The sequence below is a fragment of the Pelodiscus sinensis genome, chromosome 15 (assembly GCF_052426305.1).
Source record: "Pelodiscus sinensis isolate ZL-2025 chromosome 15, ASM5242630v1, whole genome shotgun sequence".
Classification (NCBI taxonomy): Eukaryota; Metazoa; Chordata; order Testudines; family Trionychidae; genus Pelodiscus; species Pelodiscus sinensis.
In genome coordinates this window covers 33,825,650-33,839,650 of record NC_143066.1, presented here as the reverse complement: position 1 = coordinate 33,839,650, position 14,001 = coordinate 33,825,650, and the positions used below count along the sequence as shown (strand labels likewise).

At 48.0% G+C, this 14,001-nt stretch overlaps 1 protein-coding gene across 1 annotated transcript in view; it reads right to left on the bottom strand.

The window, feature by feature from the left end:
- The window catches only part of MYH16 (myosin heavy chain 16), a 62,499-nt gene that overhangs the window by 15,855 nt on the left and 32,643 nt on the right, over positions 1 to 14,001 (bottom strand). The window contains exons 22-33 of the mRNA XM_089769300.1: positions 12,925 to 13,098; positions 12,133 to 12,360; positions 11,107 to 11,211; positions 9,591 to 9,677; positions 9,243 to 9,388; positions 7,320 to 7,410; positions 4,885 to 4,941; positions 3,926 to 4,012; positions 3,027 to 3,272; positions 2,657 to 2,774; positions 2,311 to 2,438; positions 286 to 482 (exon numbers count right to left, since the gene is read on the bottom strand). Of these exons, the coding sequence (XP_089625426.1) occupies positions 286 to 482; positions 2,311 to 2,438; positions 2,657 to 2,774; positions 3,027 to 3,272; positions 3,926 to 4,012; positions 4,885 to 4,941; positions 7,320 to 7,410; positions 9,243 to 9,388; positions 9,591 to 9,677; positions 11,107 to 11,211; positions 12,133 to 12,360; positions 12,925 to 13,098 (1,664 nt within the window). The remainder of the gene's footprint in view (positions 1 to 285; positions 483 to 2,310; positions 2,439 to 2,656; positions 2,775 to 3,026; positions 3,273 to 3,925; positions 4,013 to 4,884; positions 4,942 to 7,319; positions 7,411 to 9,242; positions 9,389 to 9,590; positions 9,678 to 11,106; positions 11,212 to 12,132; positions 12,361 to 12,924; positions 13,099 to 14,001) is intronic.

Genomic DNA, 14,001 nt, shown 5'->3' with positions numbered 1-14,001 from the left:
ACGGCTCAGGAGCAAGTAAGGAGATCTGAACCTGGCCCTTGATCAGAAACTTGTCAGCTGTGTTTCACACTGGTCACCAGTGGGGATTTAACTCTCTGCATCCCTTATTTATTATTGCAGGCCACATTTTCTCCTGACTGGGATGCTCTCGCTTCCTCTTTAGCTTTTTCAAGTTGAGCCCCACCAGCTCACAACCCTAAATTTGGACTCTTTCAACAGCCAACCTGAACACGGGCCTGGGCTACCCCCATCCCATGTCCGGCTCCTTGAAAGCCGAATGCTCACTTGGTCTCTTCCAGCTCCTCAGTTCTTTGGATAGCATCTGTCTCATATTTGGTCCTCCACGTCGTGACTTCGGTGTTGAGTTTGGAGACCAGACGTTGCAGCTCGGCTTTGCCCTCTTGCTCTTCCTCCAGCTGCTCTTTCATCAGGTCCAGGTCGTGCTTTGTGTTGGCCAAGCTCACGACAGCCGTGCTACGGGCCTAGAAATACCAAAACCACCAGAAGTTACTTGCCCTTTCAGAGCCAAAACTACAACAGGGTTCAAAAAAGAACTAGACAAGTCCCTGCAGCTTATGTCTATTGATCGCTGTTAACCAAGCTGGACAGGTTTGTAATCCCATGCTCTGAGTGTCCCTAGCCTCTGTTTGCTAGAAGCTGGTAGTGGACCACAGGATGTATCACTTGATAATTCCCTGTCCTGTTAATTCCCTCTGATGCACCTGGCATTGGCCACTGGTAGAAGACAGGATCCTGGGCTAGATGGACTATTGTTCTGACACACTATAACCATTCTTATGTTAATGAAGGCACTGGAGTAACTTCCTGGCCTTTTTGGTGCTTAGATGAAACAACTGAGTTCTGAGCCTGCTCAAAAAATTTCAGGCCAGAAATACAAACCCATTCATGGCCACAGGGCCAATTTCTGCTCTCCATGCAGGGGTGTAACTGTTTTGCCCTGAATAAGTCACACATGCACTTATATAACTGAGAGCAGGATGCAGCCTTTTACCACACTCAATGCTTTGGGATGCTGTTTCACTTTATTTACTATGGAACGCCCATTCTGTGCTCGTTTTAAGCACAGAGAGAGAGGTGTCTGCTGTGACTGACACCAGTAGAGAGATTCAACAGGTAAATCGAGCCTGCTTGCAGAATATGCTGAATGCCACCAGGGCAGAGAAGATGCTTGCAATACTGATAGGCTACGTCTACATTGGCATGATCTTGCGCAAATACTCTTTAACGCAAGAGTTCTTGCGTTAAAGTATTTGCACAAGACAGCGTCTACACTGGCATGTGCCTTTGTGCAAGAGATGTGTTTTTGCGCACGAGCGTCCGTGCCAGTGTAGACGCTCTCTTGCACAAGAAAGCTCCGAGGGCCATTTTAGCCATCGGGCTTTTTTGAGCAAGAAATTCATATTGCCTGTCTACACTGGCCTCTTGCACAAGAACAGTTGGGCAAGAGGGCTTATTCCTGAGTGGGAGCATCATAGTTCTTGTGCAAGAAGCACTGATTTCACACATTAGAATGTCAGTGTTCTTGCGCAAGACCTCCCCGCCTGTGTAGACAGGCAGCAAGTTTTTGTGCAAAGTGTCCGCTTTTGCACAAAATCATGCCAATGTAGACACAGTCCTAGAGTTTTTGGTTCCAATTGTAACTCAACTGGAGTCAGCTGCAGTGAGGTCCAGTGATTGGGGTCTTGGGCAGAGATTCAGGAGAACAGTGTTCTAGTTTGAGTTCTCCCAGGGACTCATATTAGAGTGCTGAAAGTTTGACCACACTGTGATAAAATACCCAGGTCATAGCTGGCCTGGAGCAGCTGACTCAAGCTGGCAGGGGGCTGTGGGGCTATAAAATTTCAGTATAGATGCTCTGGCTTGGTCTGGAGCCCAGGCTCTGAGGATCTCCTCCCTCTCAGGATCTTAGAACCCGGCCTCCAGCTGAGCCGGAATGTCTACACTGCAATTTTAGAGCCCTACAGCTTGAGACCTGGGACCGTGAGCCAGCTGATCCTGGTTCTGAGATGTGCTGGTGGAGTTTTATCCCAGTTTAGATGTACCCTCTGTTTCATTCCCTTATTAGCAAAATGGGACTAATGGTGCCTACAGCCGAGATCCATGGACAAAAAGTGCTGTTGATTAGTATTATTTGTTACCTCCAGGCTGATTGGCCCAGGCTAATTTTCCCTGGCTAGAGGTGAGTCATTAACATAATAAAGGGTTTGTTACTCTGAAGAGAGTAATGTATGGGGTGGCAAATAGTGCAACTCTCTAGCCAGTAACCCCCTCTTGGGCTGTCATCCATACCTTGGATTCTTCATCCAGCTGCCTCTTCAAGTCATCCACCTGAGAGGTGAGGGTTGACTTTATGCGGACAATCTGGTTATACCTGCTCTGAGATTCCTCATGCTCCCGGCTCAGCTCACTGTTTTCAGCTATGAGTGAAGTGCAAGAGAAGTGTGAGAGGAAATAATTCTGCTCCGAGGAACTGAAATAGATGATGAGGCTGGACTGTCACAGCCTTGCCAGAAAGACTCTTCAGAGTGAGTGATGGCTAGAGGTGACAAAGCTGCCAGAGCTAGATGGGAGGAGGGGGAAGAGAAGGTGGGGCATGGGATGGTACAACCGTGGTGAAGGAGAGAAGGGCATTTACCTTGGAGTCTTGTCCTGACGGCGTTATTTTCAGCCTGGTTCTTCTCCATCTCAGCCAGCCTGGAATTGGCCTCAGCCAAGTTGTCTTCCAGCTTGCGGACATGGGCCTCAGCATTCAGCTGTAAATGAATGGGGAGGCCAATCATACCATAGCAAAGTCTGGCTTGAAGGGCCAAGTTCTGCTTCCCAGCATTCTAAGTTTGTCCCATCACCTGGCATCACAATGGAGCAACCAGTATGGATCGGGCGTGCAGGATGTGGGCTTGGTGCTCCAAGGGACCAAATGGCCTCTGCTTTAGCTCATGTTGAAGGTATCCAGCACCCCCCTGGCTTTCCGGAGGGGTTTCAGAAACTCAAGGTTTGCTCCTTACCTTAGATTTCTGGATGGTCTCTATGGTGGTACTGAGGTCCTCAATCTCCGCCTTCATGACCTGCTTGTCTTTCTCCAGCTTGGATTTGACCCTCTGGAGGTTCTCCGCGTGCTCTGACATCTCTGCCATGGAGTCTGCGTGCTTCTTGCGCAGAGTGGAGGCTGTGGCTTCGCTCTGCAAAGCCGCCTCCTCCAGCTCACGCCGCAGCTTCAGCAGCTCGGCCTCCCGCTTGCGATTCTGATCGATCTGCGAGGGAGGGACAGAGAACAAATCATCCAACAGGATTGGCACAGCTGCCAATCCTCAGCATGTTCCTATAAGGGCAGTTTTGTCAGAAAAGCTTTTCGATGCCTTTCCTCTTGCTTTAATTATTTCACCAACTTCCTCCTGGTGATGGAACGCCATTAATGAGTTTACGTCTGGCTACCAGAACAGATCCCCTGGAAGGCAAAGCATCTGGGCTGACGTTCAAACATTCTCTGGACTTCAGTCCAAATGTTTTCATTGTGGAATCAATGGAAAATCCACCCAAATCATCTGTCAGCGCCCCTTCCCCCGCACTCATGCTAGTAAGTGAGTTCCTGATCAGAAAGTCTAAGAGTTTTATACTAGTACATATCACCATAGTTTCTGAGTGCTGTCCCTCTAAAGTCAATAGTAATTGTGAAGTTCATGGCAGACCTCATGGAGTTTCTGACCCCTGTTGGGGGTCAAAATTCTGCTTGGGGAAAGTTTTGGGGAGCTGAGGGTTGGTAAAGGTTTGGGATACAAGGGGGTGTTGAATCTGGCCTGCTCAGTGCACGTTCTGAAAAAACTCCTGGAGACGTTCACACCTCACTAAAGTTTTGTTTTCTTCAAGAAGGGGGACCCACATGGTCAGATGCCAACCAGTTCCTAACCTGAGCAGTAGTGGCACCTCCAGCCTCTTCCAATCTGTCGCTGAGATCCTCAAGGTCGCGGGAGAAGTCGTTACGCTGTTTCTCCACCTGGTGGGAGAGAAGGAAAGAAATTCGTACACGCTGACTCACCTACATTCTGCCGTGGCTTTTTTTTTTTTTTTTTTAAACAAAGAACGTTATTTCAGGAACAACCCCAGTGACAGCAAGGCCCAGTGGGAGCACAGAATCCTGTAATTCCTGAATTCTGATTCCTGCTCTAACACTGCTGTCCGCTGTGTCCATGGGCAAATCCTGCCAGGTCTCAATTTCCTCCTTTGTGCAATGGGACTAATAACACTTGCCTGCCTCAGCTTGGTGGAGAATTAATTAGTTGTCTTTTGTAAAGGAACAGTTACGTATTCATGCTGCCCATTCATATTAGCCACAGAGAGTGTGTAGGGCATTTTTTTTTACAGTATATCCTTTTGGAAGGTTAATTATCTACAGCCTTTTCTGCTATTACTAGATCCGATAATACAGTTATCAGTCAGTTCCCTACAATTTGCTTAGGGAGTTGCACGCATACAGTTTGTTATACGATATACATATATAGTTACATATCTGTAAAGTGCAAGAGAGAATATTTATAAAAGCCAGGATGGAATCCACCCAGTTTTGCCCCAGATTTTCCCTCAAACTCAAACTCATCTGCTCCTGTTTGCCATAGGTAGGTAGTTCTTTCTTCATGGCCTATTCCCTTTACACAGATTTCAAACCAGAGGGCTGCTACATGCTGGTAGGTTCTTGTAATGTGATCACCTGCCCACTGATAACTGGACCGAAAGCAAACTAGAGTTCAAGGCTGGTCTTTACCTCATTGCTAATTTTTATCAGGGACTTGCAACCTACAGTCTTTTACGAGCTCCCTTTGAGAGGCATTGGCCGCGTGCTGAGGTTTCCCTTTGGAAGGGTATTTTTACCTTAGCTCTCATAGCCCGCTCAGCTTCCAGCTCTTCCTCCAGCTCCTCAATACGGGCCTGCAAGACACACACAAGCGCATCCATGATCGAACAAGCAGCAGTAAACCGCCCAGTGTTTATATCTGAGTGTCACGGGCAGAGGGAATAAGAGAGAACTTGCATGGACACCTCTGTGAATTCTCATGTCTCTGCTCCATCAGAACACCTGCCAAGTCTGTGGGAGTTTTCCCTGGGCAAGGCCTGTAGGATTTGGCCCTAAATAAACTGGAGAAAACCAACATTCAAGCTCTGTTTGACAACAGGACTTTCTTCTTGCTCCTGATGAGTGTGTTGTGTGGGTAGCTGGTCCTTGCAAAGATGGACAACTTACCGGGGGAGGGGAAGGAAGGGGGGGGGTGACAGCGTCTGCACGCCCCTAGACAAGGTGTGTGAGGGGCCTGTCTCCAAGCCTCAGAAGGGACAGGGCCTTGGATGGAAGGGAGGCGGACATGTAGCCAGCCCTCAGCACCACCCAGACCGCGTGCTGGGCTACCCCCCACAGCTCTCAGAGCTGCACAGAGCACACAGTGCAGCTCTCCAGCAATTTAAGGGGTCTGAGGCATCCCACTGCCCAAATAGTAGTGGCCGAAAGCCCTGGATCCCTTTGAATTGCCAAGCCCCAGGGTAACTGCCCCATTTGTCTCCCCTCCCCCGTTTGGTGGGCCCGCCAGTGTATATGGGGAAACCAAAAGCAGAATCGCTCACATGAGCCCGTGCAGGCTCAGAAGCTTGGTAGTCGAGCTGGTTAGAAAATTGGCTTTTTTGAATGAAGAATTTTGACTTTTCAGTGAAATATTCAAACCGAAACCAGAAATACTCCGATTCAAAATGGCACCCATTGTCCCTCCTGGGAATCGTAGTTTGGCTGCCTTAAGCCCCGGCTCTCTTCTGTGGGCTGGGACCTTTGACTAGGATCCATCTTCCCTGCTGCACAACTTTCTCCCCTCTTGCAGAAGGGAAGGGAAATTTCATAGGACTCGCTGTCCTTGGTTTGATGACAAAGACCAGCCAGCGGAGTGCGGTAGATACAGACCAAAAGAGGCCTGCACTAGATCGCCTTCCTTCAGGGGCGGCCCGTCCATATAGGCGAACTAGGTGGTCGTCTAGGCCGCCAAGTTAAATGGGTGCCAAATGGTGGTGCAATATCATGGAGGGGTTTGGAGGTGGGGGCGCCGATTGCATGGTTCGCTTAGGGCACCAGTTGATGGCAGCTAGTCTAGGGCCGCCCCTGCCTTCCTTCGTGCTGCATCACTGGGACAGGACGTCAGTGATGTGTTCTAAGTTCAAAGCAGAGGCTGCACTTTTCCAGCCATAAAAGGAAAGAGGGTTTAGTGTAAGGAGCTGGAACAAAAGACAGGGCAAAGCTCAGAGCTGACTGTGCCACTGACTCATGGTGAGTTGTGGGGCGAGCAACGCCGTATCCTGGGGCGTCAGACAGAGCAGCTGGGGGGGGGCGGGCGGGGAGGAAGCAGCATTTCCCTGAAAAAGACCCACACAGGTGCTGCATCTGAGCTGAACTTTGTGAGTCATATTAACCTGGAAAAGGAAGAGTCTCACTAATTAGTGTATGATGTACTGTAGCAGAAGAGTCCCGAGGCCCTACAAATGATAGGACACTGTCTCCATTTGAGGCTAGATTTAAAAGAGCTGGATGGCTGTTTTGCATTGGGTTTCTTAGTAAAATTTACATAGAAGAAGAGGAAATTGACATTTATATTTGTAAGGAAAGGGTAATAGCGACCACCCCACCAGGGAGTGAGCAGTGCTCTCATTTAAACCGGTGTGAACCTGGAGTAACTTCATTGACTTCAGCAGAGTTTACAGCACCAGTTTACACCAATGGACCAGAGAGGAGACTCTGGTTCTAGCCACAAAAGCTGGGTGTTATTAGACTAAGGTTTGAGGAGTTTTAGAGTGGTGTCATTGTCCTTTGTCACAGATGACATGGATCCCTACAGACCAATCCAGCACCCTAGAAAGCCAGTGAATTGACTTTTCCTGTGAGGGCTTGTCTTCACTTACCCTGAGATCGAAGCTCCAGAGATTGATTTTGCAGGATTCAATTTAGCAGGTCTAATACAGACCTGCTAAATCAAGTGCAGATAGTACCCCGTCGACCCTAGTACTCCACCTGGTTGCGAGGAGTAAGGGAATTCAACGGGAGAGATTCTTCCATCGACCTTCCACAGTGGGAACACTGCAGAAATGTGACTTAAGGTACATAGACTACAGCTACTCTGTTCTCGTAGTTGGGATTGCATATCTTAGGTCGGTTTTCTCTGGTGGTGTAGACCTGGCCTCTGTTTGGACGGTCCCGTTGATACTAGCAAAGGAAAACTGGAGGCTGTTGACATAGGATGCAAAGAGAGGGCAAGAATAGTCAGAGCATTCCCCACCTGGTGTTCTTTCAGTTTCCTCTGCAGCGTGGAATTCAGAGACTGTTCATCTTCCACCTTAGAAGTGACTGAGTTTATTTCCATGTCCCGCCTGCAAGAAAAGGCACAAGAGATTCCTTCAGCAGGGAGAGGGTGTCACATGGTGGAGGGCCTTTTTAAGCAGGGTGCAGAGGATTGGGAAAGAACTCCACCAGGAACCCTTGGCTCTATGCAGGAGTGAGGGCTAAGTAGGAAATTCACAGGCCTCTTTAGCGTGATGAGCTTTAGTGCTTAAAGCTCATTTCTCCTCAGTCATGCCCATTCCCTGCCCCTTTTTTACCGTATGCTCTTCAGAGTAAAGGCGTGGCCACCCAGGCAAGTGGAGAGGTACATTCACTCTGTGCAGAGAAGTGATTTTTGTGTTTACCCGTTTTTGTGTCTGCACTCAGTTTCCCTTGCACGGGGACACAACAGCCTTGCATTTTCTGCTGAGCTGTGCGCTAGGACTCACATGATCAAGCTTTGCACCTACTAATTAATGGCTTAGCTCAGGGGAGGACAATAATTTTGTACCAGGGGCTACTTCCGAAATTTTTGAAGTGGCCCTGGGCCACACTGGAAGAGGTGGGGCTAGGATACTTCCCTGCTTTCCTGCACAGCCTCTGATTGGTCTGGTGGTAGGGGAGTGAGTGAAGTCTTTGCACCCCCACCAGAAGTTTCCCTTAGGCACCTGTGCCCCTGGTGGTGGGAGGAGACTTTGCACACTCCTTCTTCTGCCCCCAGGCCAATCAGGGCTTGTGGGGGCGGAGTGTGTGAAGTCTCCTCCCACCCTGCCAGGAGCACGTGGCTCTTTTACCTATCACATGTTCCTTGCAGGGCGGGGGCAGGGCAGAAGAAACTTCATGCACTTCCCACACTCTCAGACCTTGGTTGCCCTGGGGGCAGGGGAGCGGCAGGGCCTCCACGGGCTGGATCAGCCCGCTTGGCAGGCCACATCTGGCCCGCGAAGGTCCTTTTGCCCACCCCTGACTTAGGTACTGCAATTTAACTAACAATAGCCGTGGTTCCGATAATACATAATTGTCAATGTGTGTCCTTAATGTTAATTTTGAAGGAGAGGAATGCCAGAGAAATGCTGGCAGACCCATCAGTAAGGTAGTCAATGGTGACACTATAATAATCTGATTAGCAATAATACTTTGCATTTCTAGAACAGCTTTTATCTAAGGATCACAAAGCTTTATATAAATACGAATCATCAAGATTCTCAACACCCTATTGAAGTAGGTCTGATTATACTCATTTTGTAAGAGGGAAAATAGAGAGACTGACTTACTAAATTAAAGATCAATGAGTAGTTCTGTGGTACCTTAGAGACTAACAAAATATATAGTATCATGAGCTTTCATAGGCAAAACACACTTCTTCAAATGAAGTCAGGTTTGCCCACGAACGTTCATGATACTCTATATATTTTAGTTAGTCTCTAAGGTGGCACAGGACTACTTGTTTTTTAAAGTTACAAACTAACACAGCTACGCGTCTGAGACTTACTAATGATCAGACAGCTGCTCAGGAGAGATTAAAATACCGCCTCGCTGAATAGCAGAGTGCTCACAGCGAGGTTTTATGTTTCTGTTGGTGGTACACATTCACACGCGCCTCAGCACATGTAAAATTATTCTGCACATTGTTGGAAAAGATTAGAGGGAACATTGATCCTGACTCATAGTCCTCTTCTCTAACCATTAGAAAGCACTTTCTCTTGGCATTAGGTTAGTAATGGATTTCTAGGATCCCAGGTTACAAGGAAGACCTCTTACTAATGGATTTCTAATGAAGAGGCCTTCAGGTATAATTAACACCATCAGATCCATGGTGCTGTCCTGTTTTGACTCAGGAGAATCCACCACACAATGAGATTCTGTATGGACTGGCACTTACTTCTTAACAACCTCCTCTAAGTCCAGTTTGGCTCGCTCCATCTCATTGAGGTTTTCAATGGTCATCTTCAGGTCGCCCTCTGCCTTCCGTCGGGCCTTCTCCACCTCGGCACGGATCTTCTTTTCCTGCTCCCAGTTGTCCTCCAGCTAATCAGAGAGAAGAGAGAAGAAACGTTGGCTGCAAGAATTTGAAAAAGCTGGTGGGGTAGAGACAAGCCCTCTGTCATGATCACATAGATGATCCAGTAGATGTTCAGTAGATGTTCTTCAGAGGCACCGAACGTTCCTTGGAAACAAGTCCTCACAAAGGGATGAATGAAATGTCAGTGTCAGACCCACCAGGCCTCACCTCGTGTAGCTGAGTGGTAAGTTTGCTGTTGTTCTTGGTCAGATGGTTCACTTTGTCCTCTTCAGCTTGCAGGTCATCTAGTGTTTTCTAGGAAGAGAGACACAGAGAAGAAGACCATCATCAGGGCACTGAGTTTGCTGGAAGACTAGTACCACAGTCCTGACAATGAGAAAGAAAAATGCCATCTCTTGGCCCACCCCAAACCACGGTGACTCTCAGGGCATGTCTAAACTACATGCCTCCGTCGACGGAGGCATGTAGATTTGTGTATATGAAAAAGGGAAATGAAGCCGTGATTAAAATAATCGCGGCTTCATTTAAATTTACATGGCTGCCGTGCTGAGCCGACAAACAGCTGATCAGCTGTTCGTCTGCTCAGCGCGCTAGTCTGGACGCTCCCCTGCCGACATCAAAGCCCTTTGTCGGCAGCCCCAGTAAACCTCATCCCACGAGGAATAACGGGGCTGCCGACAAAGGGCTTTGATGTCGGCAGGGGAGCGTCCAGACTAGTGCGCTGAGCAGACGAACAGCTGATCAGCTGTTTGTCGGCTCAGCGCAGCAGCCATGTAAATTATATGAAGTGGCAATTATTTAAATCGCTGCTTCATTTCCCTTTGCCTATAACCCTAATCTACATGGCTCTGTCGATGGAGCCATGTAGTCTAGACACAGCCTCAGTGAAGACTCTTCAGTTTAACAGGTTTATGAATGATTCATATAATTTCCAGGTGTGGCATTAAATGCAATAGATGATATTAACAATCCCAAGGTATAGCTGCAGTCCTCTTTACTCAGGCCACATTCAGCCCAAAGACCCACTCATGTTATTGGGAGTTTTGTGGAAGCAGACAGCAAGACCTGTGGGATCTGGTCCAATGACCATATCTATTGTGAGGTTTGCACTTGGGTAATCCAGATACCAACATCTTCATCCAAAAAAATGGCAGTCTCCTCCTAGCTCAGCAAAGGTGTAAGAGATGAAAATCTAGGAAGCTCACCTGTAGGATGTTGTTCTGTATGGAAAAATAGCCAGCAGAACATTTACTAATTTGGTACTATTAGTAACGCTGTAGTTAATTATTAAGACTACATGTCTATGCTGTGGAAACAGATGTGCCTTAACCATGTCTGCTTGAGGAGCCCAGTGCAGCAAAGAGTGGACTTTGACTGCAGGTTTGGCACAGTATGTAAGACAAACACCGTTCCTGGCCAGAGGAGCTAATAAACAACATGCACACCCAGCAGGAGGTGTTTTGCATTTGTGCACACAAAGTTCAGCTGCTCACAATAGATCTCTTGGCCATGGGTGCAAAGGAGCAAGATTTTATTCTTCTGCAATGTATAATTTGTAGAACACCGATCTCCAGCGTGACTGACCCCTGGGGTCCTTTCCCATTTGTGCAGCCACTGTCATCTCGCAATAGCCTGAAGAGAAGGACGCTATTTCTCCTTTAGCAGAGCACACCACTGTGGAGTGACTGGAGTGCAATAAAGAAAACAGAGCAGAACTTCCTACCTGGTGCAGCTCCTCCAAGGCCCTCTTCTCCTTCTGGAGTTTAGCAATTGTGTCATCCCGGACAGAGAGATCCGAACTCAGGGTTCGCACTCTGTGGTCTAACGCCTGCAGAGAAGAGGTCACGGCCAGACACATACACTTTTAGCAGATTTCCAGCTCTGGGAAGGTCAGAACCTGGACCTCTGTTGTTTACCTGCCCCACATGCTAAATGTCTGGGTCTTGAAGTCCAAGAATCCTGTCATGCTTTCTGTCGGGATAACACTATTTCCAGGGGAAGCGTTGGCTGACTGTGCCCCAGGGACCATATCACACTGACATGACAAGGCAATAACTTAATGCATTTAAACCTTCTGTGACTGTTCTAAATAAGAAATGTTTGATGGGGAGCAGCCAGAGTATCCCTCACACTTAGATAAAAGGAAACTGTGGGGAAAGGGACTCATATGGGCATATTTTATAAGCAAAGACCCAGTACATCTGCAGTGTGAGGAGGGCTGTAATTAACACAGAGGTGGAAGGGTTCTCTGAAGGCCTCTGTAGAGTTATAGAGGAAACCCTGGGTGTTACAGGGAAATTACCTCTCCTAGTATGGGACAATAAGGAGAGTTGTAGATTCAGGTCCTTCCCAGCTCAAGACAGAAGGAATACCAGATTTTTAGGGACTAATGGAAGAGAGAATATTGAATACTAGAGAGGGAACAGCTGAGAGCTTCTGAGCTAGTGTCTCAAAAGGCAAACAGACTAGGGCTGGCCTTACCATGAGGCGAACTGAGGTGGCCGTCTCAGGAGCCAGTCTGTGGGGGGACACCACTAGGACCCAGAGTGTAGAAAATTGTGTCTGCTGCTGGTGCAGCGAAGAGGTATGGGGGCATCATTTGAGCTCCTCGCCTCAGGTGCCAAAATGTTGTGGGCTGGCCCTGATTCAGACTGGGTGAGCTTTGCTGGTTGGTTTCCTGCTCTCGACAGTGGCTATTTCCCTAAAGGGCAAGGCAGCGAGAGCTTACGAAAAAGACGATGCTTCGTACCTGCTTCTCTTTCTCGGTCTTAGCCAAGGTGGTTTCCAACCCTTCCAGGTCACGCTTCAGGTCATTGAGCTCCCCTTCCAGCTTGCGCTTGTGGGCACTCAGGGAAGAGGCTGTTCCCTCCTCTTCTTCCAGGCGTTCCTTCATATCAGCAATCTGGCTCTCCATGTCCATCTTAGATTTCACCAGCTGGGTCAGCCTCTCCTCAGCATCTGTCAAGTTCTCTTGTTCCTAACAGAGGCAGGAAGATGCAACCTTGATCATTTTAGAGGCTATTGTGTCTCTCGTCTCCTGTGGCATCAAATATCCATATACAGTGGGTCTGGGCTGCTCCCCCAAAGCCCTGTCAGCTATGCTAGGACATGAAGGGCACCTGGACTCTAGCTGGAGATGGAGTTGCACAGAACCCCTGAAAATTGGCCCATTAGCATTTCAAGTTGTGCACCCAAACATGGAAGAACCCACATTAGAGCATACATTTGAAAATGCTTCCTCAGGTAGCTTGCTTAAGACCACGCAGTGGCCAAGGCAGGATGAGAACCCAGAACTCCTGACGCTCATTTCCTGGCTCTCACCACAAAGCTGTTCTGCCTTTTACTCTTTGCAGAAGAGTTGGGTTTTAATTTGACCTGTTGTGTTTCTCAGGGACTCTCACTTTCCATCTCTCACCACTCTGGACTCAATCCATATTCTTAAGCCCTTTTTATGAATCATTTGCAGAGCTTATGGCCAGTGCCCTCTTACGGGCCCAAGGAAGAGACAGAACCAGTAGCCATCCTTTTTTGGAAAACTCACAGCCTCCAGCTGGATGGTGAGGTCCTTCTTCTCTTGGCTCAGGGTGGCAGTCATCTCCTCCAGCTGTTTGACACGGTCAATCAGCTCCTGAGTCTTTGACATGGCGTTCCTCAGCTCCTCTTCCTTTGCCTTCAACTCGTCCTCCTGTCGGGCCACGTTCAGCAAGGGCTTCACCTGCAAGCAAGCAGTTCAACCAGAGAGGGTCACAAATGGGTCTTCTCAATGCTCCTGGGTGGATTTCTTTCTTTCTGACTGGTTCAGTGCAGAGTGCTTCCATTCTAGGCCTCAGCAAAGAGATCCAAGACAGTTTGTCAGATTCTGACCTCCACTGACATTATTAGAGCGGCTGCAGAGACACACCAGTGTAACTGAGGGTATGTCTACACTACAGAGTTTTTTTTTGAAAAACTGCCATTTTTCCGAAAAAAAAAACCCTTCACTTACGTCCACACTGCAATCGCGTTCTTTTGAAAGAAAATCAAAAGAGCAGAGGGGTTTTTCTGATACTGGTAAACCTCTTTCTATGAGGAAGAAGCCTTTTTCCAAAAGAATTCTTTTGCAAAAATGATGGGGGAGAGGGAGTTCTTTTGCAAGAAGAGGAAAGAGGAAAAAGCACAGGTGCCCTGGTGGCCATTCCATCCATAGCAATCACACTTACATGCGAGATAGCATCCATTCAGTCTGGACGCTATCTTTCAAAAAAGCAGATCGCTTTTTCGATGCGCTTTGTGTGTGGACGCTCTCTTTCGGAAGAAGTTTTTTCGGAAGATCTCTTCTGGAAAAGCTTCTTCCGGAAAAAGCCTGCAGTCTAGACATAGCCTGAGATCAAAGTCTGACTTAATGTCTTATGAATGCTCTTTGCTCAGATCTTCCAAGGTATTTATTTCAATGGGAAAGTAAGACATCTCAATACCTTTGAGGATCCATGTCTCTGCTCCTGAGGTGCTGAATGTCAGGTACATTGTGGACATTGGGTCCACATTTTTAATGGCTTGTCCTGCCCACATGCAAAAGCCCCAGTTCACATTTGCACACACACACACAAAGGGGGTTGAATAATGAATATTAAGATGTGCA